The following is a 27259-nucleotide window of genomic DNA, read 5'->3' on the forward strand; positions in this document are numbered from 1 at the left end:
TCTATAAAGTTATTGAGGGAGAAAAAGATGAAACAATGCATTTAACACAGTGTTGACCTCCTGGAGTGTTCAGCAAATGTGGAGAGAAACCTAAACACCACCATCTATTTGCATGTAGCCAACTGTTCTGCTAGTGAGACTTACCTTCTCAGTGACACTACAGGTCTGTGCTGTTCCCAACAGTAGCCATTAGCCACATGTGGTTAAAGGTACATTTGAAGTAATTAAAATTAAATAAAACTAAAAATCGGTAGGGTCAAGCCCTACAGGGCCTGTGGGTTTTTCTCCTTGTGTGCGGAGATGAGAGATCGTAGAAATAAAGACACAGGAGAAAGAGATAGAAAAAAAGACAGCTGGGCCCGGGGGACCACTACCACCTAGACGCGGAGACAGGGTAGTGGCCCCGAATGCCTGGCTGCTCTGTTATTGGATATAAGGCAAGGGGGCAGGGTAAGGAGGGTGAATCTTCTAAGTGATTGATAAGGTGAAGCAAGTCCCATTATCATAGGACAGGGGGCCCTTCCCTTTTAGGAAGCCGAAGCAGAGAGAGAAGGCAGCATACGTCAGCGTTTTCTTCTATGCACTTATAAGAAAGATCAAAGACTTTAGACTTTCACTATTTCTTCTACCGCTATCTATGAACTTCAAACGGGAACCAGGAGTACGGGAGGAACATGAAAGTGGGCAAGGAGCGTGACCATGGAAGCACAGCACCACAGGGAGGGGTTTAGGTCTCTGGATGACTGCGGGCAGGCATGGATAATATCCAGCCTCCCACAAGAAGCTGGTGGAGCAGAGTGCTCCGTGACTCCTCCAAGGAAAGGAGACTCCCTTTCTTTTTTCTTTTTTGAGATGGTGTCCCACTTTGTCGCCCAGGCTGGAGTGCAATGGTACGATCTCAGCTCACTGCAACCTCCGCCTTCCGGGTTCAAGCTATTTTCCTTTTTTTTTTTTTTTTGAGACAGAGTCTTGCTCTGTCGCCCAGGCTAGAGTGCAGTGCCGCAATCTCGGCTCACTGCAAGCTCCGCCTCCCGGGTTCATGCCATTCTCCTCCCTCAGCCTCCCGAGTAGCTGGGACTACAGGCACCCGCCACCACGCCTGGCTAATTTTTTGTATTTTTAGTAGAGATGGGGTTTCACCGTGTTAGCCAGGATGGTCTTGAGCTCCTGACCTCGTGATCCACCCACCTTGCCCTCCTAAAGTGCTGGGATTACAGGCGTGAGCCACTGCGCCCAGCCAGGGTTCAAGCTGTTCTGCCTCAGCCTCCTGAGTAGCTGGAATTACAGGTGCACACTACCACGCCCGGCTAATATTTTGTATTTTTAGTAGAGACGGGGGTTTCACCATGTTGGTCAGGCTGGTCTTGAACTCCTAACCTTGTGATCTGCCTGCCTTGGCCTCCCAAAGTGCTGGGATTATAGGCGTGAGCCACCGCGCCTGGCAGGAGACTCCCCTTCGCGGTCTGCTAAGTAATGGATGTCTCCCCAGACACTGGCATTACCGCTTGACCAAGGAGCCCTCAAGCGGCCCTTATGCGGGCCTGACAGAGGGCTCACCTCTTGCCTTCTAGGTCACTTCTCACAATGTCCCTTCAGCACCTGACCCTATACCCGCCGGTTATTCCTAAGTTAGCAATGCAACAAAGAGTAATATTAAAAGCTAATGATTAATAATGTTTATAATAATGATTGATAATTGTCCATGATCATCTCTATACCTAATTTGTGTTATGACTATTCTTATTCTAACTGTTTTCTTTATTATACTGAAACAGTTTGTGGCTTCAGTCTCTTGCCTCGGCACCTGGGTAATCTCTCGCCCACAGAAATTCAGTTCCTCAGTTGTACTAGCCAAGTGCTTAACGGTCATGTGATATATGGTTACCAAATAGGACAATACAGACCAGGAATATTTCCATCATCACGGAAGGTTCTCATAGACAGTGCTGCTGTAGGATAGTTGAGGACACGGTGCCATCTTATCCCTGTGGATCCTGAGAACCTGTCCAGTGCTGGGTATCTGAGGACAGGTGGCAGATAACCAGACTCTTCCTTCTTAGTGACTGACCCCACCATCCTGACACCTCTCAATTTTTTTTTTTTGAGACAGGGTCTTGCTCTGTCGCCCAGGCTGAAGTGCAGTGGTGCTATCACAGCTCACTGCAGCCTTATCTCCTGGGCTCGAGCCATCCTCCTAGGAGCCTCAGCCTCCTGAGTAGCTGGGACTACAGGTGCGTGACACCATACCTGGCTTTTTTTTGTTATTTTTTGTAGAGACAGGGTCTCACTGTGTTGCCCAGGCTGGTCTCGAACTGGGCTCAAGCTATCCTCCCACTTCAGCCTCCCAAAGTGCTGGAATTGCAAGCATGAGCCACTGTGCCTGGCCTGCCTGTCAACTTTGACCCTTGCTGTGTCTTCACAGTCCCCCCAGTCAGTGCCCATGTCCTATGGACCCTCCCTCTTTGTATCTGTGCTTTGTCCTTTCACTTCTCTCTATTCTAGCTGCACCATCTTTGCTGCCTCCTGATCTGGCTATGGCTCACTCCTTTCCATTTTTCACCCTGACCCCTGGATGACTTTTTGAAAGGCCATATCTGTCTCTGTCACTCCATTCTTAAAACTCTTTGGTGGCCGGGCATGGTAGCTCACGCCTGTAATCCTAGCACTTTGAGAGGCTGAGGTTGGTGGATCACTTGAGGTCAGGAGTTTGAGACCAGCCTGGCCAACATGGTGAAACCCTGTCTTGACCAACAAATACAAACATTAGCCAGGCATGGTGGTGGGTGCCTGTAGTCCCAGCTACCTGGGAGGCTGATGTGGGAGAATCACTTGTACCCAAAAGGTGGAGGTTGCAGTGAGCTGAGATGGTGCCACTGCATTCCAGCCTGGGTGACAGAGCAAGACTCCTCAAAAAACAAACAAACAAAAAAACAAACAAAAAAACCAAAAAACTCTTTGGTGGCACCTGACAGGTCTCAGGATGAATTTCTTGGCCTGGCCACACAAAGGCCTTGTCCCTTGCCACTATCTACCTCCCACCTCATAAGACCCTGAATTCGCTATTCACTTCCTGATATCCTCAGCCCCATGTGCTTCCTTCTGGGCACTTGTCTCTTGTTGTGTCATTGCTGATTTGTCTGATTGCATTCCCCATTAGAAATTTGCTCCTTAAGGACTGAGACTGTCCATGGCAGCATTTTCAGCACTTAGCATAGTGCTGGGCATCTTTTGCCCTGCAAAATAATGAACAGATCAGCAAAGGCTGGTAAATGGCACACACTCAGTGCACCTGCAGCTCCATTGCTGCCCACGTGCCTGATTGTTTAGACTTACAGTAGCTGGGAAACGGGGAGACAAGGTGAGAGCCATATGAAAGTACATGGATAATTAGTATCCTGCCTTTCTTTCCAAACAGCAGGCGGGCTCTGGATCTCGGCGGGATCAGGCCAGGCAGCTGATCATAGATCTGGAGACTCGAGGGAGTCAGGCTCTTCCTTTGTTCATCTCCTGCTTAGAGGACACAGGCCAGGACATGCTGGCTTCGTTTCTGCGAACTAACAGGCAAGCAGCAAAGTTGTCGAAGCCAACCCTAGAAAACCTTACCCCAGTGGTGCTCAGACCAGAGATTCGCAAACCAGAGGTTCTCAGACCGGAAACACCCAGACCAGTGGACATTGGTTCTGGAGGATTCGGTGATGTCGGTAAGTAGCAAGAGAGTGATTGGTGGGTGGGCATGACACGTAGTCATTTGGGACTCACTATGAGTACAGCTGGGTGGGCTGAGATTCAGAATTTAATTTTAGCATTGTCTTTCTGAATGTTCATAGGGATGGCAAAATTCTGGGAGGTTTTCAGGAGGTTGAATCTTGGCAGCCCCTCCTCTGAAAAGCATGTGTTGAGGTCTGTTTTGGATGTCCCGGGTTTTTTGTTTTTGTTTTTGTTTTTTTTCCTGCCTTTGAGATAGCAGGCCCCAGGTTTTGATCAATGTTTCCAGAGCCATCTATTGTTTTGGATTTGCCTTTCAGTCTGGGTGGGTAGCCTGGACTACCTCATGTCTGGGGGCAGGAGAAAGGCCTCAGTTGTATCTGCCCCATACAAACAGACATCTACAAAGTATTTACCCTTACCTTCTTCCTTTATAGCAACCTTGCAAGGCAGGTATCATTAGACCCATCCTTGTTGATGGAGAAACTGACTGAAGCTCACGGAAATTAAACACTTTGCCAAAGGTCACACGGCTACATCCAATAAAATGCATAAATCCCAAGAGTAAGCTGGGTGATTTTTACCTATGCATACCCACAGGTAACTAACACCCATATCATCAAGATGAAAACATTCCGGGGTCCTGTAAGACTGTTGACTCTCTTTCCATTTCTTCCCACTTCCCTTTTCCCAAGGTAATCACCGTTCTCATCTCTATCGCCAGAGATCCCTTTTGCTTGTCCTTGAACTTCAATATAAATCTTATATAGTCTTATATACTCTTGAGCCTGGCTTCTTTCATTCATCATTATATCTGTGAAATTCATTCATATTGTTGTGCATATCAGTAGTTCATTCTTTTTAATTTCTACATGGCATTCTGAATAATCCACAATTTATTTAACCATTTTCCTACTGATGGACATGTGGGTTGTTTTCAGTTGGGGCTTTGTTCCCATGGCAGCGTGTGGAGCTCTAGCACTTCCTGTTTCATGGGTGCCTGGTGGACCATTGCATGGTATCAAAGTTAATAATCATAATAGTAATGGTGAACATTATTGAGTAATTGCTATTTGCCAGGCACCGTTCGGAGTGCTTACATAAATGATCTAATTTAATCTCTCCATCTCTCTTGTAAGGCAGGTGCTTTGCTGTTAGACAAAGTGAGCCACAGATTGGGAGATGACTTGTGCCAAATCACACAGCTAGTGAGGAGTGGAGACAGGGCTGCAGCCCGGGCTTACCTGTTCTGTCTGCTCTGCAGGGTAGCCCCATGTGTGCTTTGTGGGACACACCTCATTGATCCGACTCATGCTGGTGGACATTGTGTTGTTTCTGCAGTGAGCCTTGCATGTGCGTCTAGTTCTGACTGCAGGATGTTTCTAGAAATGGAATTGTGTGTTAAAGGGTACTTGTTCCTGTCCGATAGATGCTACCAACTTATACTTCAAAAATATGTCATTTTAGCCAGGTGTGGTGGTGTGAGCCTGTAGGACAAGCTACTTGAGAGGCTGAGGCAGGAGGACTACATGAGCCTAGGAATTCACAGCCAGCCTGGGCAACTTAGTGAGATCCTATCTCTAAGAAAAAAGAAATTGAAAAATTGTGTCTTTTTTTTTTTTTTAATTGAGACAAGGTCTTCTGTGGCCCAGGCTGGAGTGCAGTGGCATGATCACGGCTCACTGCATCCTTGAACTCCCAGGCTCAAGCAATCCTCCCACTCAGCCTCCCAGGTAGCTGTGTGCGCCACCAGGCCTGGCTAATTTTTTTGTATTTTTTGTAGAGACAGGGTCTCACCATGTGGCCCAGGCTGGTCTTGATCTCCTGGGCTCAAGCAGTCCTCCCATCTCGGCCTCCTGGATAGCTGTGCGTGTTATCCCTGGCCATTTTTTTTTTTTTTTTTTTTTTTTAAGAGGGAGTCTCGCTCTGTCACCCAGGCTGGAGTGCAGTGGCGCAGTCTCGGCTCACTGCAGCCTCCACCTCCTGGGTTCAAGCAATTATCCTGCCTCAGCCTCCTGAGTAGCTGGGACTACAGGCAGCCGCCACCATGCCTGGCTAATTTTTGTATTTTTAGTAGAGATGGGGTTTCACCATGTTGCCTAGGCTGGTCTTGAACTCCTGGCCTCAAGTGATCCACCTGCCTCAGCCTCCCAAAGTGCTGGGATTAAAGGTGTGAGCCACCACTCCCAGCCCATGCCTGGCCAATTTTAAAATTTTTTGTAGAGATAGGGTCTTACCATGTTGCCCAGGCTGCCCTCAAACTCCTGTGCTCCAGTAATCTGCCCACCTCGGCCTCCCAAAGTGCTGGAATTACAGGTGTGAGCCACTGCACTCGGCCCAAATTGTGTCATTTTATAATCTCACCAACTGCGAGTGAAGGTGACCACTTTCCCACAGTCTTGCCAACAGTGAATATTGACATTTTTTCCTGTGTGATGGGTAAAAAATGCTGTTTTCTTTCAACAAAAATTCAACAAAACTCATTCATATTGTTGTGCATATCAGTAGTTCATTCTTTTTAATTTCTAGATGGCAGCAGTTCCTGTTCTGAATAATCCACAATTTATTTAACCATTTTCCTATTGATGGACATGTGGGTTGTTTTCAGTTGGGGCTTTGTTCCCATGGCAGCGTGTGGAGCTCTAGCACTTCCTGTTTCATGGGTGCCTGGTGGACCATTGCATGGTATCAGAGTTAATATTCATAATAGTAATGGTGAACATTATTGAGTACTTGCTGCATAATGGTGATTTTTGGGCAATCCACTAAAGCAGAGAAACAGACAAACATGATAAGGGTAGGAAGCTGCATTTGCTTGAAGTGTAAGGAAGGAGACTGGTTCTGGAATTGGCCATGTGCATTACTATCCTGTAAAGGAGGCAGGCAGAATACAAAGCTCATCTGTTGTTATTTGGTTCTGGGAAATGTCAACGTGAGTCATTTAGGACCAACAGTCAGAATTTGAAACTTCCTGTTTTTTTGGAAGGTGTTTTATTTCCTGTTTGTTGTGAGTATTTATTCCTAGTAGGAGCTTAATTCCGAAGGGTAAATAACAACAGCAATAGTAAGATCACTTAATTTTTTTTACTTTATTATTATTATTTTTTGAGATAGGGTCTTACTCTGTCACCCAGGGTGGAGTGCGGTGGTGTGTTCTCGGCTCACTGCAACCTCTGCCTCCCAGGTTCAAGCAATTCTCTCACCTCAGCCTCCCAAGTAGCTGGGACTACAGGTGCACCACCATGCCTGGCTAGTTTTTGTATTTTTTGATAGAGACAAGGTTTCCCCATGTTGGCCAGGCTGGTCTTGAACTCCTGACCTCAAGTGATAAACCCGCCTCAGCCTCCCAAAGTGCTGGGATTATAGGTATGAGCCAGCATGGCTTGCCCAAGATCACTTTAAATAATGTGAATATCACTTTGTAGTATACACAGTGTTTTTTCAGGTCATCAAAACCACCCTGTGCCGTGGTAGACACGGCAAGCCCGTCTGTCATTATATGCTACTTACAGGGGAGGAAACTGGGTTGTGAGAGCAACAGTCACAAAGTGAGTTCCAGTACAGAGCTAGGACTTGGGCCTAGGTCTTCTGGCTTAATAGAGCGACTGTCCCATTTTCCATGAGCTGCTGAAAGATGTCCTTTTTAGATGCTGGGCCTTAGACTCCAGAGTACTGCATGGGAATGTTTCCCAAGGTAGGTTTCATGGTGACCCACAAAGGAAGAGCTGTGTATTCATATGTATGGGAAGGTCTGGCTGAGCAAGAATAGGGCCAGCAGCAGAGCCTTTAATAAGTGAATACAGGAAAGGATGCTGTAGGTCAGTGTTTCACACTGGGGACGATTTTTCCCCGACCTCCAAGGGACATTTGACAATGTCTAGGGACAAATCTGGTTGTTATAGCTGAGGGTGGGTGGGTGCTACTGGCATCTAGTGGGTAGACAGAGATGCTGCCAAAACCCAACAGTGTACAGAGTAGCTCTGCACAATAAAGAAGAATCTGGCCCAAAGGGTTAGTGTGGTGGGGCTGAGTACACACACTGCACTCATACATATTCATTGAGCATGAGTGTCAATGAATAATAATGTGGACACATCAGTTTTATTGAGTTGTCAAGTGTGTCGGGTATTGTTCTATGTGCCTCACATGTATTAATTGTTTGAGGTGTCATCACAATCCTATGAGGTTGGTAGTTGCTCCTATTATCCTGTAATACAGATGGGGAAATCAGAGGCCCAGAGACTCTGAGCTCCTTGCCCATTGTGACACAGGTGCTAAGTGTTGGAGTTGGGATTTGAACCCAAGTACCTCGGACTCACTCCATCACTGTCTCACGAAAAACAAATGGCTCATTCTCTTTCTTGTCCCTATATTTGTGCCATTACTCATTAGCTCACACAAATGTTTACTAAGTACCTGTTGGGTTCTAGGTGTTGGGGATGCAGCTTCGAACAAGGATGCCCAGTCCTTGCCTTCAGGTGGAGAGGGGCAGGTACTCAGTTCATGCTTGCCTAATTTGGTCTTTATTCACGGCTGTGGGTAGTGCTATGAAGCTGAACACGGTGCTTTAGAGGTGCATCATTAGGGGACCCACCAGAGAGAGTGGCTTTGTCTTTGTATATTCAAAGGAAAATGCCTTTTCCTTCAGAATGGAAGGAACTTTCTTAGTTTCAGACGTGATGCCTTGTGTGTAACTGCTTGTTCCAGCCAGGGCCTCTTGCCTGGGAGAGCTGGGAGAACTGTTGGTGGCTGTGTTCTCATGATTCTCCAGAGAAAGAGAACCAATAGGGGGTGTGTGTATGTGTATAAAACAGCATCTTTTGTTCAATGCTGCATCCCCAACACCTGGAACTCAGCAGGTACTTAGTAAACATTTGCATGAGCTAATGATTAATGGCACATATACACAGACAAGAAAGAGAATGAGCCGTTCTTTTTTTTTTTTTTTTTTTGAGACGGAGTCTTGTTCTGTTGCCCAGACTGGAGTGCAGTGGCGCAATCTCTGCTCACTGGAAGCTCTGCCTCCTGGGTTCATGCCATTCTCCCGCCTCAGCCTCCCGAGTATCTGGGACTACAGGCACCTGCCACCATGCCCAGCTAATTTTTTTGTATTTTTTTTAGTAGAGATGGGGTTTCACCATGTTAACCAGTATGGTGTTGATCTCCTGACCTCGTGATCTGTCCGCCTCAGCCTCCCAAAGTGGTGGGATTACAGGCGTGAGCCACTTCACCTGGCCAAGCCATTTGTCCTGTATGAGGCAGTGATGGAGTGAGTCCGAGGTACTTGGTTCAAAGCCCAACTCCAACACTTAGCAGCTGTGTCACAGTGGACAAGTAGTTGAGTCTCTGGGCCTCTGTTTTATATATATACATATACACACATACACACATGGATATATATACAGAAAGATATATGCATTTTTTTGTGTGTGTGTATATATATATATATATCTTTATCTAAAAAGATATTTATTACAAGGAACAGGCTCATGCAATTATGGAGGCTGAGAAGTTCCAAGATCTGCCATCTGCAAGTTGGAGACCAGGAAAGCTGGTGATGTAGTTCCAGTCTGAGTCTGAAGGCCTGAGATCCAGGAGCACCAATGGTAGAAGTCCCATTCCAAAGGCAGGAGAAGACTGATGTCCCAGCTCAAGTAGTGAGACAGAGAGAGATCAAATTCTCCCATTCTCCACTGTTTTGTTCTATTCAGGCCCTTGACGGATTGGACGCGGCCCACCCTCCTGGGGAGGGCCATCTGCTTTACTCTGTCTACCTATTCAAATCCCATTCTCATCCCCAAAACACTCTCACAGGCACCCCGAGAAATACTGTTATATTTAACCAAATATTTGGGTACCCTGTGATCTAGTCAAGTTGATCTGTGAACTCAACCATCAGTGGCTTTCTCTGCTCATGCCTTGCCTGGGTTGGAACTTCCTTGAAAGTAGAAGTTGGCTTTTCAGCCCTACCTGGCTTCTTGGTCTCTTTGCTCTGGGGCTGGTGGCTGTGCTCACCTCCCATTACAACTCAGGGTCTCTGAGCCCCCAATTCCCCTCTGGCGAATGGGGATGTGTGCCAGTACTTCTGTGCTGAAGGGCCTGCTCTGAGGAGTAAGTGAGGCAGTGTGTGGAGGGACTTCACATGGGGCCTCCTATTGAGTGAGCCTTGGGTCTTGTTGGTCAGCTCTGCTTCCTTCTTGATTTCTAAATTGCCAAAGGCTGGGGAGGGCCAGTCCTAGGGCATCTTCCCTTCTGTAGGGTCCCCCAGTTCCCCTGTTTCTTTCTGTGTCCTGATTGAAAATCACAGAGTGCTTTGACCACCCTGTGACCCAGCCAGCTGCAGGTTTTTCCCAGCAGACCTGAGCCCAAACCTGGGCCTTAAACATTCTCAGGCATTGATAAAGGTATCTAGGTAGGCTGGGCATGGTGGCTCACGCCTGTGATCCCAGCACTTGGGGAGGCCAAGACGGATGGATCACTTGAGGCCAGTAGTTTGAGACCAGCCTGGCCAACATGATGAAACCCTGCCTCTACTAAAAATGCAAAAATTAGCTGGGCGTGGTGGTGTGTGCTTGTAATCCCAGCTACTTGGGAGGCTGAGGCAGGAGAATTGTTTGAACCTGGGAGACAGAGGTTGCAGTGAGCCAAGATTGTGCCATTGTACTCCAGCTTGGGCGACAGAGCGGGACTCTGTCTGAAAAAAAATAAATAAATAAAAAAATAAAAAATTAGGTGTAGTGGTGTAGTCCTAGCTACTTGGATGGCTTAGGAGGGAGGGTCACTTGAGCCCAGCAGGCAAAGTTTGCAGTGAGTTGAGATTGCACCACTGCACTCCAGCCTGGACAAGAGAGTGAGACTCCGTCTCCAAAAACAAAACAAAACAAAAAGGTATCTAGGTTATCACCCAAAACACTGAAAGAAACCAGCCCTGGCCCTGAGCCAAATTCCTTAAACCTTCATATAAACTCCTTACCCTGACCTCTTCACTATGGACCAAACCTAGGTAGACACCTGTTTTTTTTTCTCGCCTCCGCACCTCGAGGATTGCTTTGGCCAGATCGCCCTGGCATTTATTGCTTCTTTCTTTGGAATCCCAACTGGCCCCATCTTAGGACAGTTTGGGGCACTCCCTTGTGGGAACTCTTTTGCTGCCACTTCTGGGGTGATTCCAGCATAGGTTCGGAGGGACAAAACCCCTTCTTTCTCTTGGGTGGCAGAGAGGATGTGCTTGCCCTCTTCTGTTTGTGTTGGAGACCTGGGCACATGTCCAGTGACTCAGGCTGGAAGACTGATTCTTTTGCACACACTTAGCCATGTGTGTTTATTGTCCCCATGGGAGTGGCCATTTCAGGAGAAACTGGTCTCATGCACCTTGTATCTGACCATGTCACCGAACTTGAGGGGCCCTGAACATGCCATGCTCCTGCATCCTCCCTGCCTTTGCTCATGCCGGGGCCTCTGCCTGGAGTGTTTCCTCTCCCTCTTTCTTTGGGTACCCCTTGGTTGATTTGCTCCCTCCATGGGCACCTGTAGCCCTTGGCCTCTTGAGAGCAGTCATTTTGCTTTATCAATAGATATTTCTAATTTGGGGAATGAGTGAATTCCTCAGTAGTGGATAGTAGTTATATTTTTGGGGTACAGTGGAATTTTGGAGATGAGCAAATGTTCTCAGAATTAAGTCTGTGGATGAATAGGAATTTTCAGGGTAGGTAAAACCATTTCTGACTTTAAAAATGGGATGTGAATGGGATGTGAGTGCTTTTCTGCTGTGGCCTTTAAGCTGGCAGAATAGTTCAGACCTGTTCTAAGCAAGGAATGGCACTGTTACTGGAACAGGAGTATGGGCTCCACTGCACCTTGGAGGTGGCCACTGTATTCTCCTTGTTGAAAAAAGAAAAAATGTAGGCCGGGCGTGGTGGCTCATGCCTGTAATCCCAGCACTTTGGGAGGGCGAGGCAGGTGGATCACCTGAAGTCAGGAGTTCGAGGCCAGCCTGGCTAACATGGTGAAACCCCATCTCTACTAAAAATACAAAAATTAGCCAAGCGTGGTGCAGGTGCTTGTACTCCCAGCTACTTGGGAGGCTGAGGCAGGAGAATCGCTTGAACCCAGGAGGCAGAAGTTGCAGCGAGCCAAGATCGCGCCACTGCACTCCAGCCTGGGTGACAGAGCGAGACTCTGTCTCAAAAAAAAAAAAGAAAAAACATCTCATAACCTTTTAGGCTGGTGGCCAGTCAACTTCTTGCTAACGGAAATGAAAACTCTTTTGACGTTGATGGAAAATAATCATCTTTATTCATTTATTCATTCTGCAAGTATTTCCTGAGGACCTGCTGTGTGCTGGGCCCCTATGGACTCGCAGACAGTGAGCATCTGCTCTCCTGAGCTTCTCTCACCTCTTTCTGCTCTGGAATTTCTTCTCAATGAGACCACACTATTTCTATACTCTCTGGTGTCTGGCTTTTTTCACGCAGCACGTTTTCTTTTTTTTTTGAGATGGAGTTTTGCTCTTGTTGCCCAGGCTGGAGCGCAATGACGTGATCTTGACTCACTGCAACCTCTGCCTCCCAGGTTCAAGCAATTCTCCTGCCTCAGCCTCCCGAGTAGCTGGGATTACAGGTGCCTGCCCCCTCGCCTGGCTAATTTTTCTTTTTTTTTTGTATTTTTAGTACAGACGGGGTTTCACCACGTTGGCCAGGCTAGTCTCGAACTCCTGACCTCAGGTGATCTGCCTCCCAAAGTGCCAGGATTATAGACGTGAGCCACCGCACCTGGCCTTACGCAGCACATTTTCAAGGTTATCCCGCATTGCATGTATCAGTGAAGCGGTGTCATTCGTCTGGGGTAAATACCCAAGATTCATTGTCTTCACAGCCACGGAAGACTAGGACACGGACATACAGTGAGGTTCAGAGTGGAAGTATAATAGGTGAAAGAAAGAGAAGAGCTCTCTCTGCTGCAGAGAGAGGGGTCCCAGTGAAATGGGTTGCTGTTTCTGCAATGAAATGCAAGGGGTTTTAAAGATGAGCCTGAGGAGATGGTGTCTGATTTACATAGGGCACAAAGATTGGTCAGACCAGGTGTTTCATTTGCATAGGATGCATAAAACTGGTTAGGGCTAGGTGTGCCATTTGCATGTGGTGCGAAAAGCTGGCCAGCCCCACTCCAATCTTGTGTTATGCAGATGGGTTCTCTACCTGGCCAGTGCCATGTTGCCTACTTCTTTACTGTCTTGTGGTGACAAAAGGGAAGATAGAGCCTCCTTGTTGAGTATACCTGGCCCCCTGGTAGCCCTTTTCTATTGGCACAGCTGCTGGCATTCACTCATGTGAGCTTCCAGCTTGCTTATCTATGTCTGCAGCTTGATTTTTCAGGCTGCTCTTTGTTAGAAAAGAAATGATTTGAGGCCGGGTGCAGTGGCTCATGCCTGTAATCTCAACACTTCGGGAGGCTGAGGTGGGTGGATCAACTGAGGTCAGGAGTTCGAGACTAGCCTGGCCAACATGGTGAAACCCCATCTCTACTAAAAATACAAAAAAATTAGCCAGGCATGGTGGTGGGTGCCTGTAATTCCAGCTACTTGGGAGGCTGAGACAGGAGAATTGCTTGAATCTGGGAGGTAGAGTTTGCAGTGAGCCAAGATAGCGCCATTGCACTCCTGCCTGGGCGACAAGAGTGAAACTCCATCTCAAAAAAGAAAAAAAAAAGAAAAGAAACGATTTAGGGATTTTGTTAAAAGGGAAATTCTGCCTAGGACTGTTTTACCCTCACTATCTGCCTAAATAATTTCTTTCTGTCTCCTGTATCATCAGTAGCTCATTCCTTTTTAGGCTGTGTAATGTTCTCTTGTGTGGCTGTATCACAATTTGTATATCTACCAAACTGTTGTTAGATTGGTTTTTTCCATGTTGGGGCGTGATGAATAAGGCCTCAGGGAACATTTTGGCCAAGTCTTTTGTGCCCGTTTGCACTCCTTGCTCTTTGATATATACCTGAGGGCGGACTTGCTGTCAGAGGGTAGGTGTGTGTTTAACTTTGTTAGAAACCTCTAAACAGATATCCAAGGTGGCTCTCCCACCAGCAGAGTCTGAGGGTCTGAGTTCTCGCTGCTGTGTTCTTGGGGGGCTGTCCTCACAGAGCCCCTTGCCCCTCCTCTGCTGTAACCCAACATTCATGTTTCTCTCTTTCTCTGCCTCTTCAGGTGCTCTTGAGAGTTTGAGGGGAAATGCAGATTTGGTGAGTCTCCATGAAATTTGGGCCAGTAGCTCGGGCTCTGGGCCCTTCCCTCCCCACCCCTCAGGTCCTTCCCTGCAGGTGTGTCAGGAGCCCAGGGAACCCAACCCTAGGCAGGGCAGTGGGGGTCTGGTCCCAGCCTCCCTGACTCCGGCCCAGCGCCTGCTGGGGCAGATTGTTCATCCCTGCGCTTCCTCATCTGCAAAGCTGGCAGCAGAAGCAGGGCAGACCTGATGAGGGGCGGGCATCGGGATCCAGACCAAGTCACCACTCTCTCATTCACAAGTATTTATTGTGTAGCTCCCATGCTCTGTGCTGGGGCCACCTGGGAAGGAGCCATCAGTCAGTTAGGCGAGAGAGAAGTTAGACAAATGAGTATATAAATAGAAATAGTGATAAGTACCATCAACAAAAGAACAGGCTGTCTTGAGAGAATTACAAGGGGACTGAGCCTGGGGAGGGAGCAGCCTTGGGTGCCTCCAGGTGGCCTGGGCATGGTTCTGCTGACAGAGTTCTCAGGTACACCCCTGGCCTAAGTGACCCGTGAGGTCCTTTGGGATGAATGCTCATGGCTGTTGGATTTCCAGGTTACCAGCTCCCTTCCCTTAATACCAAGATGGGGGGGTCACCTTCTAGTACTAGTCTTTCCTGCAGTTGCTTCTCTTTTGCCCTGGAATGCCGGGTGGAGACCCTGCTACTCCTTGTGTGGGAGGGCAGACCCCGTTTTCTTCCCGCCTCTCGAGACTGTCCTCTAGGGAGCTTGGGGAGAGCCCGGGTTTACGTGGGTCCCTGTGCTGGCAGGCTTACATCCTGAGCATGGAGCCCTGTGGCCACTGCCTCATTATCAACAATGTGAACTTCTGCCGTGAGTCCGGGCTCCGCACCCGCACTGGCTCCAACATCGACTGTGAGAAGTTGCGGCGTCGCTTCTCCTCGCTGCATTTCATGGTGGAGGTGAAGGGCGACCTGACTGCCAAGGTACACTCACTATCTGTGGAGGGAGACAGGGTGGGGGGCAGCGGGTGGGGAAGTATCTTTTGAGGGACTCCAAAAGCCAGCTGACTCCCCAGGCGAGCCCTTACATCTGGAGGACCATGGGAGGTAGGATGGCCCAGCGGCTACAGGTTCAAGTTCAGACGCAGAAGTCCGGGTTTGAGGACTGGCTCTCTCGGCCACCTGCTGTGTGACCTCCTGTGCCTCAGTTTCGTTGTCTGGAAAGCAGGAATAGTACCTGCCTCCTTGGGTTGTTTTGGGGGTTAGATGAACAGTGCCCAAGCGTAGCACCTTCTCCCCGAAAACGGTGGCTATTACGACTGCTGGGACTGTCAGCACTTCGGTACTGGCCCTGGGAAGCTGAGAAAGTGCTCTGCCCAGGCCTTTGGGTTGGGCCCTTTGTTGTTTTATTTTTTTCGGGGGGCGGGGGCACAGAGTCCCACTCTGTCATCCAGGCTGGAGTACAGTGGCACAATCTCGGCTCACTGCAACCTCCGCCTCCCAGGTTCAAGCAATTCTCCTGCCTCAGCCTCCTGAGTAGCTGGGATTACAGGTGTGTGCCACCACGCCTGGCTAAATTTTTTTTTTTGTATTTTTAGTAGAGACGGGGTTTCACCATGTTGGCCACGCTGGTCTCGAACTCCTGACCTCAAATGATCCACCTGCCTTGGCCTCCCAAAGTGCTGGGATTACAGGCGTGAACCACCATGCCTGGCCAGGCTGGGCCCTTTTATTGTTAGGAACGGCCCAGTCTGCATCCAGACCTATCTGTGCTTCTGGCTCACCTGCAGCCCTCTCTTGTAGGAAATGGTGCTGGCTTTGCTGGAGCTGGCGCGGCAGGACCACGGTGCTCTGGACTGCTGCGTGGTGGTCATTCTCTCTCACGGCTGTCAGGTAGGAAGCCTCCCACTGCTCCCTGGGCAGGCATTGGGTACTGGCCGTGCCAAGAGGCTGTGCAGGGGCCATGTCCGTTCCTGTGTCCAAAACACCCTTGGCTTTGTGGAAAAGGGCTGTGGGGCCCTGCCCACCTCCTGTTGTTTTCTTGAGAGCCATGTGGTCCTCTGAGGAGTTGGCTGCACCGTCCTGGGCAGGTCGGTGTTCCTGGGACAAGCCCTCTGGGAGAGGGAGGGCAGAGACCAGGTCTGCTCACGAAGCTCCTGCCCCCAGAGTTTGTTCAGAGGCGGGTACAGCACACATGTTGTCTCAGCTCCTGTCTCTGTCCTGTGAGGCACTGCCCCAGGTCCCTTGCTGCTGGTGGGACTCAGGACATCAGGCCCACTGGGGGCTTGGCCCCTTATGTATTTGTCATTGTGATTAAGCCCTTACCCCTTACTGGGCCTCAGTTTCCTCATCTTTTAAGTTGAGGAGTTGGACAGATCACAGTTACAAGCTGGGGCCTGGAGTCCCCCTGTGGTCTGCACGGTGTTTTGAAAACTGGCAAATTTCACATAAAAATCAGGATTTCTAGTTTCTCTTGACAAACCGCAAAGGTCTGGCCTGACGAGGCCAGCATCTTCAGCCAGTAAAACTCCAGCCTGTGGCTGGGCAGGGCTTTCCCTTTGGTCCTTTCTCTCATAATATGGTCCCTAGAGCTCGTGAGGAATGTGGACTCCCAGGCCCTACCCTGGACCTCTTCATTCCGAGTCCGCCCAGCAACAAGGTTTCCAGGTGATTTCCATGCACTTGAGGTCTGAGCTGAACTGATTTAAAGCAGCCACTCTCAGCGTTGAGCTGCCTCAGTCAGAGGGGCCTGGAGGACCATACTGCTGAAAATGAGGTCTGGGTGGGGCCCAGGAATCACATTTCTTACAAGTTCCCAAGCGATATTGATGCCGCTGCTGCAGGGGCCAAACTTTGAGAACCACTGGTCTAGAGGCCGCAGCCAGCACTCTCCAGGCACACTGGCCCCTAGAGGCACATGAGTTTGACATGCGACCCCTTGCTGTCAAGGTGTCTTTCCAGATGCTGACCAGGGTCTTTCCAGAACCAACCTGCTCTGTCTCAATCAGCCTCGTGCCCCTGGCTTTGACCTTCCGAATTCTTGGCTCCCACTAAACCTCTGAACAGGCTGTTGGATTCCTACTCCAACTTCTTGGTTTTGTAACCAGGGTTCTTGGTCTTCTAGGCCAGCCACCTGCAGTTCCCAGGGGCTGTCTACGGCACAGATGGATGCCCTGTGTCGGTCGAGAAGATTGTGAACATCTTCAATGGGACCAGCTGCCCCAGCCTGGGAGGGAAGCCCAAGCTCTTTTTCATCCAGGCCTGTGGTGGGGGTAAGCAGCTCCTCAGCCTCCCTCTGGGTGGGTCTGGTGGGGAGGGAGCCGCCACCTGCTTCTTTCTCCAGCCTGCCCCTCACAGGGCCCATGAGGTCTCTCCAGGCAGTCAGAGGGTACCACACATGGTCCCTTTTTGGCAGCACCTCTGTCTGGCTGGAGCAGGCCCTGCTGTGTCTGCTTTGTAGAGGTCAGAGTCTTCTGTTTCATGGCACAGTGGCATCATGGGCTCGAGTAACTTTGGCAGCTTCAATTCCAAAGACTTGGCAAAAAGAAAGCAGAAGAGAGAGGAGAAACCTCTTTTTATTTTTCTTGCCACCATTCTCCTGACCTCCATCAACTAGACCCCATTTCCACTATCCCAGAGAAAGGGTGGCCACAGCTAAACTGCATGCAGAAACCAAAGAATTTAAATATTGGAATTTTCAAAAGCGTAGTTGTGGGGGTTCGAGGAACATTTAAAGATTACTTGGGCTGGGTGCAGTGTCTCATGCCCAACACTTTGGGAGGCCGAGGCAGGAGGATTGCTTGAGCCAGGAGTTCGAGACCAGCCTGGGCAACACAGCGAGACCCTGTCTCTATTTTTGTTTAGTTTTTTAAACGTATTACTTGGATTCTTTGTAGTTTTGCTGTATGCTCTAATTTTAAACTTAACTCCTATTACAGTGTTACCTGATTTTCTTATAAAAAAAGAGGGAAGAGAGACAAACATGGGGTTCCTAGTTTATGGGTCATGACAGGAATATCAGGGAGCGCTAGAAATTCTGTCCCAGGGAGTCCCCTCTGCCTTAGGCTCTCCACGGACTGGAACATTCAGAAGGTATATCAGTTCCTTGCCTCTAGCCTGATCTGCCAGAGAAGTGAGCACTGTTATACCATAGCACTGCCCAGCTCGTCCAGCTGTGACATGGGCACCTGTGGTCTATTTCTCCTGTGCACATCCAACTGCCCTATCCCTATTCCACATTGGCGGAGTTGGGTGGAGGCTACTTAGGAGAGCAGCCTCTGGTCACATCATTCATCCAGTAAGTGTTTATTGGGCACCAGCTGTATATACCAGGCTGTGCATTAGGTGCTGGGGATAGGGGAAAAACAGAGTTTCAGTCTCCTGGAATTTATAATTTGACATGAACTGTATTAAGTCACTGTCATGACCCATGCCCATAACTTGACCACAAGTGATTGAGAACACTTGATTAACCCTGGATTGGCTACTGACCTATCTATCACACAGCCCTGGGCCAGTTCATCTCTAAACAGCTCAGCAAATGGGGAAAATAACAGAACCCACTCCCAAGCTCAGGTGATCCTCCCACCTCAGCCTCCTGAGTAGCTGGGGCTACAGGTGCACACTACCATGCCCAGCTAATTTTTCTATTTTTTTTTTGTAGAGACAGGGTTTTGCCATGTTGCCCAGGCTGGTCTTGAACTCCTGGGTTCAAGCAATCTGCTCACTTCGGCCTCCCAAAGTGCTGGGATTACAGGCGTGAGCCACTGTGCCCAGGCAACTTTAATAATATTTAATGCACTAATTGGTGTGTGTACAGTGATTGGTTCATTTTAATAACTGAAAACCCAGCCTGCCCCCCACTCCCACCCCGGAGGACCCAGTGTCACATAAGAGTCCCCCACCCCGCTGTCGCCAGCACAGTTCCCTCAGGACAACAGTAACAGGAAGTGAGGAAGGCTGCCACTCTCAGCAGGGCTGTAGAAACCCTGCTCTGCCTCACCTCCTGTCTTATCCACAGTGTGTGGTCCAGCAATGCTTTTCCTTCGGAGCCTCCGGTCCCTCTTTCTCCTATGAATCAAATGAAAGACAAAAAGGGCAAGGGAATTAGGAATGCAGGCTGAGCAGGCATACCTACTTTCTGGACAGTTAGCCGGTCTTGTGCTTCTCCCATGCCCCATCCAGTCTCAGTCTCAACAGCAGGGAGGGCCTTTGTCACGTGAATATCTGCTGTCACTCTTAGGACTCAGTAGCAGGGCTTCCAAGGCCTTTGGTGACCTGGCCACTGCCACTTCACCTCCCCCAGCCTGGCATGCTCCGAGTCCCCAGCACGGCCCAGCCTTCTCAGGATGTCCAGGCTCTTGCTTGCTCTTCTACCTGCTCCCCTGGCTAACTCTTTTTTTAAAATTCATTTTTACTTATTTTGTTTTAGAGGTGGGGGTCTCACTATATTGCCCAGGCTAGTCTTGAACTGTTGGGTTCAAGTGATACTCCCACCTCCGCCTCCCAAAGTGCTGGGATAACAGGCATGAGCCACCGTGCCTGGCACCTGGCTGACTCTTAATCATCCATCCTTCTGGTTACAATTTATTGTCACTTCCCTAAACACCCCCTTTCTTGGCCAAAGTCAGGGTTAGCTGGCCTTTGTGCTCCTGCAGCCTCTGTCCCTCCCCTACCATAGCACTGTCTCATTGTACTGAGATGGGCTTATCCCCTGGTCAGCTCCGAGGGGAGGGCCAGGCCTACCCTGCAGCCGGGCCCCCAGCCTGGCACAGAGCCCACAGTCTGGTTGTGTCTCATGTGGATTCTAATTTGAATGTAAAGGAGAACCATACAAAAGCATCTGTGGTGGTTCATGCCTGTAATCCCAACAGTTTGGGAGGCCGAGGTGGGAGGATCTCTTGAGACGAGGAGTTTGAGACCAGTCTCTATAATAAATTTTAAAACATTAGCCAGGCGTGGTGGTGTGTGCCTGTGGTCCCAGCTACTTGGGATGTTTAGGCAGGAAGATCGCTTGAACCCTGGAGGTCGAGGCTATAGTGAGCCATGTTTACACTATTGCACTCCGGCCTGAGTGACAGAGCCAGTCTGTCACCTGTCTCTAAAAAAATAAAAAATAAAAAAAAACTATGAGCCAAATTTGGCATAATGTAGATTTCCATCATTAAAACAAAACTCACAGAAAACAGCAAGATTTCAAAGCCAGCATGCAGTGATTAAGATATCACTTTGGAGTCGGGTCCTTGTTTTGCCTCCGCAGGCTGCGTGACCTGGTGCTTAACGCAGTTACCACATGGTGGCGCCACGTCAGCTGAGAGCAGAAATAGAAAGGTCCCCTTCTTCACTAGTGCCTGGCGAGGGGTCTGTTTACATGCATCAGGACACCTGTCCTGGGTTTTGAGGACTCTTGTATTGCTATTTTATAACTCACTATAATAATTTAAAAATATTTAATTTAAAATCATTTAATAATTTAATTTAAATATAATAAATAATTTAAAAATCATTTTTAAATAATAATTTTAAAACCCTCCAACATGTCATCCACCCCTTCATTAGGAGGTAACAGCACCAGGGCTGAAAAATGTGCCTTAAAGTCGATAACTTTGGTGTGCAACGTCAGCGTGACAGGCAACCAAGTAGCCACCTCTCTGAGGCTGAGCCGTCAATTTTGGGGTGACCCCTCTTTGGGATTTGAGAGATCGGGCTGAGAAGACAGAAAGCAATGACAATATGCTGCAGTGGTTGTGGATTTTCTGTGCGGAGGGAACATCTCCTCCTCCTACTGTATATTTATTCTTATGGGGAATGAGTCCTGCCTTACGGGAAGTTTTGCATTAATGAGGCTGTCTAAGAACCGAGGCTCTCCAAGAACCAAGCCATGCATACAGTGCAGAACACCCTAGGCAAGGCCTTCACATCAGATTTGTGGGCTGAGGCTGACACGTGAACGGAGCTGCCTTAGCGCCCTGCCTGACCCCCTCTTTCCTTTCCCCCACACCCCCTGCTCTGATCTGCTGTCTCTTCTCAGCCTCTCTGCTCACCCTGTCTCTTCTGGCCATTCTTAACGGCATCCCCCGCTTAGGCATCCCTCCGCCCCCACAGGCTGCCAGGCAGACCCAGCACCATCACATTCACGCCTCAGGCCTCCTTGCTGTGCTGCTTCACGTCATTCCCAGACACCTGGGGCAGATTCCGGAGTCTCTACCAAGAAAACAACCAGAAGCGATGAACCACAAAATCTAGAGAAAAACGTGGCTGTCACAGATCAAAGAGGCCCCCCTTTGGAGGCTGGGGGCCTCCGTGAGAAGCAGCGGGATAGTTGAGAGGCAAAAAACATGGGGCAGAATTCCGTGCCCCTCACATCAGCTGGGAGAATGCCAATGACCAATGGTTTCTGAGCTTTAGCTGTGTGGGGTAAGAGGTCAATAGATTTTGGTGTTACTATTATGGGGTTGCCAGAGCCACCTCTGTTCCTGCCAGATGGGCCCCCAGCTCCTCTGGGTGAACCGTGACTTCCCTCAGTCACATAGATTCAGCCATGCAAACCTGCCTGCCTTGCGGCCACAGCACTTGCTGTCTCTCTCACCAGGACCGTTCTCCCTGATGGCATCAGGGCCTGGATCACAGTCACATTCTCCAGGAGTGTTTTTGCAGGGGACCCTCTGGATCACTCGTACTCCAACTTCAGCCTATTTTTTAAAAAATTTCTCTTTTTTTTTTCTGCAGTATGTATACATAGTTAAATATATATATATATATATTTTAACCAAAGCTCTTGTTAGATGCCTTCTTTCCTGAGTAGCCCTCTGTGCTCCGCCTTACCCCACCCACCATGAGCCCTACTGCAGAAGACCTCATCCTGGAAGACCTCCGTCAGTGTCTCCGCTTCAGTAGCTCTGTAGCTGAGCCATGTGGGGCACAAGTCCTGCCAGGACCTCTCTGTTTTCCAAGCTTGGCACTGCCTTTGGGGAGTCTAGATTTTAAAATGGAAAAGACAAAAAATATGGCAACCTAAAAAAGAAAATAATTCAGAATGTTATAAGCTAATACAGCCATCTCATTTTTGCATCTTCCTTTTGGATTCCAGCCCATGAGCACAGTCTGCTTTTCTCAGCTAACATTATCCCTTAAGCAGTTCCCCAGATCTCCATGGCCTTCATCATCACTAGCTCAAATGGCTTTATAATGGGCCATTTTCATGACATGCACTAATTTACTAAACCATTTTCCTAATGTCGGCCATTTAGGTGATATCTAATTTTTGGCTCACACAACCACAGGTGTCTTCATATAGAAAGCTTTTGACTGCATTTGAATTATTTTCTTAGGAAATTACTGGATTAGAAGGTGTAAACATCTCCATGGATTTCATTACCCATGACTTGGTGTCTATTTGGTATTTTTCTGATGGCTTCTTTGATTCTAGAAAAGGATTTGCCATAGTGCAGGAAGTACAAATGATAACACTAGGACAAAATAGAGAGGGAACACAAGGAGAGAAGAAAAGTAAAAGTTTGGATTCCAAAAATACATCCTAGGATGTCCTGCAGCTTTCTACAGTTCTCTAATGTACAAGTGAATTAAAAATTTAAGGTATACAACCACTGATTTTAGAGATAAAATCACTGTGCAGATGTAAAGAAACATGGAAAAATCCCAGCCATTGGTAATAGTAGACTCAAAAATGAGGTAGGTCAAAGTCCCAGTCAGCCTCTGTCTGGGGGGAAACCCCTTAACTTATCTCAGTCTCAGTTGCCTAATTACATAAAATGGAATACTGATAGCTACTTGCTAGAGGGGCCTGCGCGGTTTTTACGCTTTCCAGCCGCCATTGGAAAGAAGATCTTTGGCCAGGGGCGGTGGCTCACGCCTGTCATCCCAGCACTTTGGGAGGCCGAGGCGGGCAGATCACGAGGTCAGGAGATCAAGACCATCCTGGCTAACACAGTGAAACCCCGTCTCTACAAAAAATTAGCCAGGTGTGGTGGCACACGCCTGTAGTCCCAGCTACTTGGGAGGCTGAGACAGGAGAATCGCTTGAACCCAGGAGGCGAAGCTTGCAGTGAGCCATCATGCCACTGCATTCCAGCCTGGATGACAGAGCGAGACTCTGTCTCAAAAAAAAAAAAAAAAAAAAAGATCACTTTCAAGATCCATGGAATCTGGTGTTCTGTAGTTCTATATCTGGTATTTGCAAGACAGAAGTCAGGAATAGAGACTCCAGACACATTTCTCCCTTGATTGTCTTAAAGGGGACACTGTGACCTTGACAGCCTGAGTAAAGGGTTTGAGTGAGTGCCTATGATATAGTGGACAGTTTCCTCAACTATATTTCTAAAAAAAGACAAGTTTTATGTGACTTTTTAAAAATTGTGGCAAAATACATATAACATAAAATTTACTATCTTAACCATTTTTTTGGGGTGATTGCTTGAGCTCAGGAGTTTGAGGCTGGAGCGAGTTAAGATCATGCCACTTCAATCTGGGCAACAGAGCAAAAGCATGTCTCTTAAAAAAAAAAAATGCCTGTAATCCCAGCACTTTGGGAGGCCAAGGCAGGCAGATTGCTTGAGCCCAGGAGTTTGAGACCAACCTGGGCAACATGGCAAGATCCTGTCTCTACAAAAAATACAAAAATTAACTGGGTGTGGTGGCACCTGTAGTCCCAGCTACTTGAGAGGCTGAGGTGGGGGATCACTTGAGCCTGGCAGGTCAAGGCTGCAGTGAGCTGTTATTGCACCACTGCACTCCAGCCTGGGTGACAGAATGAGACTCTCAAAAAACAAAAAACAATCCCCCAAAACAAAACAAAAAACCACTGCCCTCTCCCCACTGAATGGTCCTGCCACCCTTTTCAAAATTCATTTGACCATGCATGTGAGGGTGTATGTCTGGGCTGTATTCAATGACACTGACCTATGTCTGTCTTTATGCCAGTACCATACTGTTTTGATTACTGTAGCTTTGTAGTAAGTTTTGAAATCAGGAAGTGTGCGTCCTCCAATTTTGCTCTTTTTCCAGATTGTTTTGTCTATTTGGGGTCCCTTGAGATTCTCATGTGAATTTTAGGATAGATTTTCTATTTCTGCAAAAAACATCATTGGGGTTTTGATAGGGATTACATTTAATCTATGGATTGCTTTGGGTAGTATTGAGATCTTTAAGTTTTCTAATCCATGAACATAGGATATATTTCCATTTATTTATATCTTTTTTTTTTTTTTTTTCTTGAGACAGAGTCTCGCTCTGTTGTCAGACTGGAGGACTGTGGCGCCATCTCGGCTCACTGCAACCTCTGACTTCCTGGTTCAAGCAGTTCTCCTGCTTCAGCCTCCTGAGTAGCTGGGATTACAGGCACACGCCACCACACCCAGCTAATTTTTATATTTTTAGTAGAGACGGGGTTTCACCATGTTGGCCAGGATGGTCTCAATCTCCTGACCTAGTGATCCACCAGCCTCGGTCTCCCAAAGTGCTGGGATTACAGGCGTGAGCCGCTGTTCCTGGCCTATATCTTCTTTATTTTTCTTTCTTTCTTTCTTTCTTTTTTTTTTTTCTTTAGATGGAGTCCTGCTCTGTTGCCCAGGCTGGAGTGCAATGTCACGATCTTGACTCACTGCAACCTCCGCCTCCTGGATTCAAGTGATTTTCCTGCCTCAGCCTCCCAAGTAGCTGGGATTACAGGTGCCCACCATCACACCTGGGTAATTTTTGTATTTTTTAATAGAGACGGGGTTTTACCATGTTGGCCAGGCTTGTTTCAAACTCCTGACCTCAGGTGATCTGCCTGCCTTGGCCTCCCAAAGTGCTGGGATTACAGGTGTGAGCCACTGTGCCCGGCTCTTTTTCTTTTTTGAGACTGGGTCTTGCTTTGTCACCCAGGCTGCAGTGCAGTGGCGCGATCACCGCACACTGCAGCCTCAACTGCTTGGACTCAAGTGGTTCTCCCACCTCAGCCTCACGAGTAGCTGGGACCACAGGCACGTGCCACCACACCTGGCTAAATTTTTTATTATGTGTAGAGATGAGGTTTTGCTGGTCTGGAACTCCTGGGCTCAAGGGATCCTCCTGCCTCAGCCTCCCAAAGTGTTGAGATTACAGGCGTGAGCCATGGCATCCAGCCTTCTTTCTTTCAGCAATGTTTTGTAGTTTTCATTTTACAAGTCTTTCATCTTGGTTAAGTTAATTTCTAACTATTTTATTATTTTTGATGCTATTGTCAATGGAACCATTTTTGTAATTTCTTTTTCTGATTGTTCGTTGTTAGTGTATAGAAATGGAAGTATTTTTTGTGGTTGGCTTCGTATCCTGCTAATAAGCTAATTTTATTTGTTCTAATAGTGTTTAATCTTTAGGGTTTTCTGCATATAAAATCATACCATCTGTGAGTAGAGATAATTTTACCCCTTCTTTCCAATTTGAATGTCTTTTATTTCTTTTTCTTGCCTCCTTGCTCTATTAACTTCTAGTAATGTGTTGAATAGAAGTGGCAAAAGCAGAAATTCTTGCCTTCTTCCTGATCTTATAGAAAAAGGTTTCAGTCTTTCACCATTGAGTATAATGTTTGCTGTGGGTTTTTCATATATGGCTTTTACTATGTTGAGGTAGTTTCCTTCTATTCTGAGTTTGTTGACCGTTTTTATCATGAAAGCTTGTTGAATTTTGTCATGTGCTTTTTTCTGCATCAATTGAGATGATGATGTAGGGTTTTTTTCATTCTCTTATGAACCCCAAAAATCTGAGACAGGTCTCAGTCAATTTAAGAAGTTTCTTTTGCCAAAGTTAAGGACGCACCCCCAGGAGACAGGTCTATGCCTTTCTCTGAACATGAATTTTAGGGTTCCAAATTTAAAGGGGAAAGGGCAGGATATTGAGAAGTACACAGTTTTCAGGCAAGAGCAGGGTAGGGGGAAAATAGTCATTCAAGCATTTGTCTGGCTCAGTGAATTTGCATTTTTACGTAAGGTAACATAGGGCAGGGGAAAATGCAGGGAACCTCCATTTTTACATAAGATAACAAAGACAAATGGGGCAGGGGAATAATCAGATATGCATTTGTGCCAGGTGGGCAGAGGGGTGATGCCTCTGTAAAGATAAGCTATCCATTTACATTGCCGTGGTGAATTTTTTCAGACAACTATCTTGGAGCTCACCAGGAATTTCCTTGTGGGCAAAATATGGGAGAGGTGTGTAGCTTTTCATCTTGTAGCCATCTCATTTAGGAACCAAAGCGGGGAGGCAGGTTTGTGTGACCCAGTTCCCAGCTTGATTTTTACATTTGGCTTAATGAGTTTGGGGTCCCAAGATTTATTTTCCTTTCACACTGTTAATGTAGTATATTGCACCGACTTTCATATGTTGAACCATCCTTGTCTGTGTATTTCAATGACAAGGGGTGTTTGTTTCTGCTTCCTGCAGAGCAGAAAGACCATGGGTTTGAGGTGGCCTCCACTTCCCCTGAAGACGAGTCCCCTGGCAGTAACCCCGAGCCAGACGCCACCCCGTTCCAGGAAGGTTTGAGGACCTTCGACCAGCTGGATGCCATATCTAGTTTGCCCACACCCAGTGACATCTTTGTGTCCTACTCTACTTTCCCAGGTGAGCACATCAGAAGGGCTCGTCCTCGCAGCCAGTGGGTCTTCCCCTCTGCCCTAGAGGCAGCTGTGTGGTGAGAGAAAAGACCAGGGTATGAGTCCTGGTTCTGTCTTTTGCCCCTCTGTGACCCTGAGCAAGTTACTTCTCTCTGAGCGTCGGCTCAGGCTGAGCGGGCAAGGATGCGCACTGGAAGGAGGCCTGCGCCCTTGGGTTCCTGTGCCTCACTTGCCTCTCCTCTGCCTGACCCTGCCTCTGCCTTTGCATCTTTAGCAGGGGAATAGGAATCGTGCCTCAGGGGTTTCCATGGGAATTAAACAAGGTGGCTGGCACGTCACTGAGCACAGTGCGTGGCACGTAGTAGGTGCAGCAAGCGGTAGTTTCCTTCCTTCTTCTTTTTTTTTTTTTTGAGATGGAATCTTGCTCTGTTGCCCAGGCTGGAGTGCAGTGGCACGATCTTGGCTCACTGCAAGCTCTGCATCCCGGGTTCACACCATTCTCCTGCCTCAGCCTCCTGAGTAGCTGGGACTACAAGCGCCTGCCACCACGCCTGGCTAATTTTTTGTATTTTTCGTAGAGATGGGGTTTCACCATGTTAGCCAGGATGGTCTCGATCTCCTGACCTCGTGATCCACCTGCCTCGGCTTCCCAAAGTGCTGGGATTACAGGCGTGAGCCACCGCGCCCGGCCTTTTTTTTTTTTTTTTTGACAGAGTCTTGCTTTGTCGCCCAGG

At 48.0% G+C, this 27259-nt stretch overlaps 1 protein-coding gene across 2 annotated transcripts in view; it reads left to right on the forward strand.

The window, feature by feature from the left end:
• CASP9 (caspase 9) overlaps positions 1-27259 on the forward strand; it is a 34880-nt gene that overhangs the window by 2796 nt on the left and 4825 nt on the right. For both annotated transcript variants that reach the window (XM_055385180.2, XM_019011435.4), the window contains exons 2-7: positions 3416-3701; positions 13907-13941; positions 14740-14916; positions 15736-15825; positions 17057-17204; positions 26353-26532. In XM_055385180.2, the coding sequence (XP_055241155.1) occupies positions 3533-3701; positions 13907-13941; positions 14740-14916; positions 15736-15825; positions 17057-17204; positions 26353-26532 (799 nt within the window). In that variant the 5' untranslated portion in view covers positions 3416-3532. The remainder of the gene's footprint in view (positions 1-3415; positions 3702-13906; positions 13942-14739; positions 14917-15735; positions 15826-17056; positions 17205-26352; positions 26533-27259) is intronic.

Source organism: Gorilla gorilla, chromosome 1, assembly GCF_029281585.2.
Source record: "Gorilla gorilla gorilla isolate KB3781 chromosome 1, NHGRI_mGorGor1-v2.1_pri, whole genome shotgun sequence".
NCBI classification, from domain to species: Eukaryota; Metazoa; Chordata; class Mammalia; order Primates; family Hominidae; genus Gorilla; species Gorilla gorilla.